Source organism: Phoxinus phoxinus (assembly GCF_949152265.1).
Source record: "Phoxinus phoxinus genome assembly, chromosome: 10".
NCBI classification, from domain to species: domain Eukaryota; kingdom Metazoa; phylum Chordata; class Actinopteri; order Cypriniformes; family Leuciscidae; genus Phoxinus; species Phoxinus phoxinus.
In genome coordinates this window covers 36464319-36466818 of record NC_136885.1, presented here as the reverse complement: position 1 = coordinate 36466818, position 2500 = coordinate 36464319, and the positions used below count along the sequence as shown (strand labels likewise).

The 2500-nt window shown below is 48.4% G+C and overlaps 2 protein-coding genes across 2 annotated transcripts in view; both read right to left on the bottom strand.

The window, feature by feature from the left end:
- gnrhr3 (gonadotropin releasing hormone receptor 3) overlaps positions 1-433 on the bottom strand; it is an 11537-nt gene extending 11104 nt beyond the window's left edge. Inside the window, exon 1 of the mRNA XM_079626570.1 lies at positions 1-433. This exon is cut by the window's left edge and continues 72 nt beyond it. Coding sequence (XP_079482696.1) covers positions 1-405 — 405 coding nt within the window. The 5' untranslated portion in view covers positions 406-433.
- The window catches only part of ttc24 (tetratricopeptide repeat domain 24), a gene marked incomplete at its 3' end in the record, with an annotated part of 14539 nt that continues 12446 nt past the window's right edge, over positions 408-2500 (bottom strand). Inside the window, exon 12 of the mRNA XM_079626778.1 lies at positions 408-414. Coding sequence (XP_079482904.1) covers positions 408-414 — 7 coding nt within the window. The remainder of the gene's footprint in view (positions 415-2500) is intronic.

The following is a 2500-nucleotide window of genomic DNA, read 5'->3' as shown; positions in this document are numbered from 1 at the left end:
GAGCGAGTCGAGCGGGCGCAGGATGGCCTGGTGTCGGTCCACACTGATGACCACGAGCACGAACGCTGAGGTCTGCATGGCGAACAGCTTCAGGAAACACATGATCTTACACACGCCGTCGCCCGCGAGCCACTGCACCGTCACGTTCCACACCACGTCCAGCGGCATCACCACGAAGGTCATCAAGAGGTCGGCCGCCGCCAGGCTGAGGACGAGGGGTCGAAGGTGAGACGCCAGACGCCGGCCGCGACACACACTGATGAAGAGCGCTAGGTTACTGAGCGCGGCGAAGACGAAGAGGATCATGGTCGCCGCTACTCGAGCCTGAGCCGCGGGAGTGAAGGAGGGAGGAGTCCAGGCCAGCTGAGACGCGTTAGACGAGTTACCAGACATCATCATCATCATCCTCACACGCTGACCCACACCTGAGGAAACATCTGGATGAGGTCAGTACTCTATACACTGATTATAACACACTCACACACACTCACACACACACACACACACACACACACACACACACACACACACACACACACACACACACACACACACACACACACACACACACTAACCCGACCCCTAAACCTAACTAGTTAGACTGCACTCAATACACTGATTAGATCATGAAAAATGCATTGATTATAATATTTATGGGGCCCTATTGTAACGCTCTGAAACGCAAGTATCAAACGCGAAACGCTAGTAACTCTGTGGGCGGATCCCGGCGCTGTTGCTATTATACCGGCGGGATAAACGACTCTTGCGCCGACGCAAATCTATGTGTTGTTCTGAAGTCGCTTCATTAATCATAGGTGTGGTTTGGGCGTAACATGAAATAAACCAATCAGAGCGTCCTCTCACATTCCCTTTAAGAGCCGGCGCGCTTGTTCCACGGCGGATTGCTATTATAACGGCGGATTGCTATTATAACGGCGGATTGCTATTATAACGGCGGATCGCTATTATAACGGCGGATTGATATTATAACGGCGGATCGCTATTATAACGGCGGATCGCTATTATAACGGCGGATTGATATTATAACGGCGGATCGCTATTATAACGGCGGATCGCTATTATAACGCCGGATCGCTATTATAACGGCGGATTGATATTATAACGGCGGATCGCTATTATAACGGCGGATCGCTATTATAACGCCGGATCGCTATTATAACGGCGGATTGCTATTATAACGGCGGATTGCTATTATAACGGCGGATCGCTATTATAACGGCGGATCGCTATTATAACGCCGGATCGCTATTATAACGGCGGATTGATATTATAACGGCGGATCGCTATTATAACGGCGGATTGCTATTATAACGGCGGATCGCTATTATAACGGCGGATCGCTATTATAACGGCGGATCGCTATTATAACGCCGGATCGCTATTATAACGGCGGATCGCTATTATAACGGCGGATTGCTATTATAACGGCGGATCGCTATTATAACGGCGGATCGCTATTATAACGCCGGATTGCTATTATAACGGCGGATCGCTATTATAACGGCGGATTGATATTATAACGGCGGATCGCTATTATAACGGCGGATCGCTATTATAACGGCGGATTGATATTATAACGGCGGATCGCTATTATAACGGCGGATCGCTATTATAACGCCGGATCGCTATTATAACGGCGGATTGATATTATAACGGCGGATCGCTATTATAACGGCGGATCGCTATTATAACGCCGGATCGCTATTATAACGGCGGATTGCTATTATAACGGCGGATTGCTATTATAACGGCGGATCGCTATTATAACGGCGGATCGCTATTATAACGCCGGATCGCTATTATAACGGCGGATTGATATTATAACGGCGGATCGCTATTATAACGGCGGATTGCTATTATAACGGCGGATCGCTATTATAACGGCGGATCGCTATTATAACGGCGGATCGCTATTATAACGCCGGATCGCTATTATAACGCCGGATCGCTATTATAACGGCGGATCGCTATTATAACGGCGGATTGCTATTATAACGGCGGATCGCTATTATAACGGCGGATCGCTATTATAACGCCGGATTGCTATTATAACGGCGGATCGCTATTATAACGGCGGATTGCTATTATAACGGCGGATCGCTATTATAACGGCGGATCGCTATTATAACGGCGGATCGCTATTATAACGGCGGATCGCTATTATAACGGCGGATCGCTATTATAACGGCGGATCGCTATTATAACGCCGGATCGCTATTATAACGCCGGATCGCTATTATAACGGCGGATCGCTATTATAACGCCGGATCGCTATTATAACGCCGGATCGCTATTATAACGGCGGATCGCTATTATAACGGCGGATCGCTATTATAACGGCGGATCGGCGGATTGCTATTATAACGGCGGATCGCTATTATAACGGCGGATCGCTATTATAACGGCGGATCGCTATTATAACGGCGGATCGCTATTATAACGGCGGATCGCTATTATAACGGCGGATCGCTATTATAAC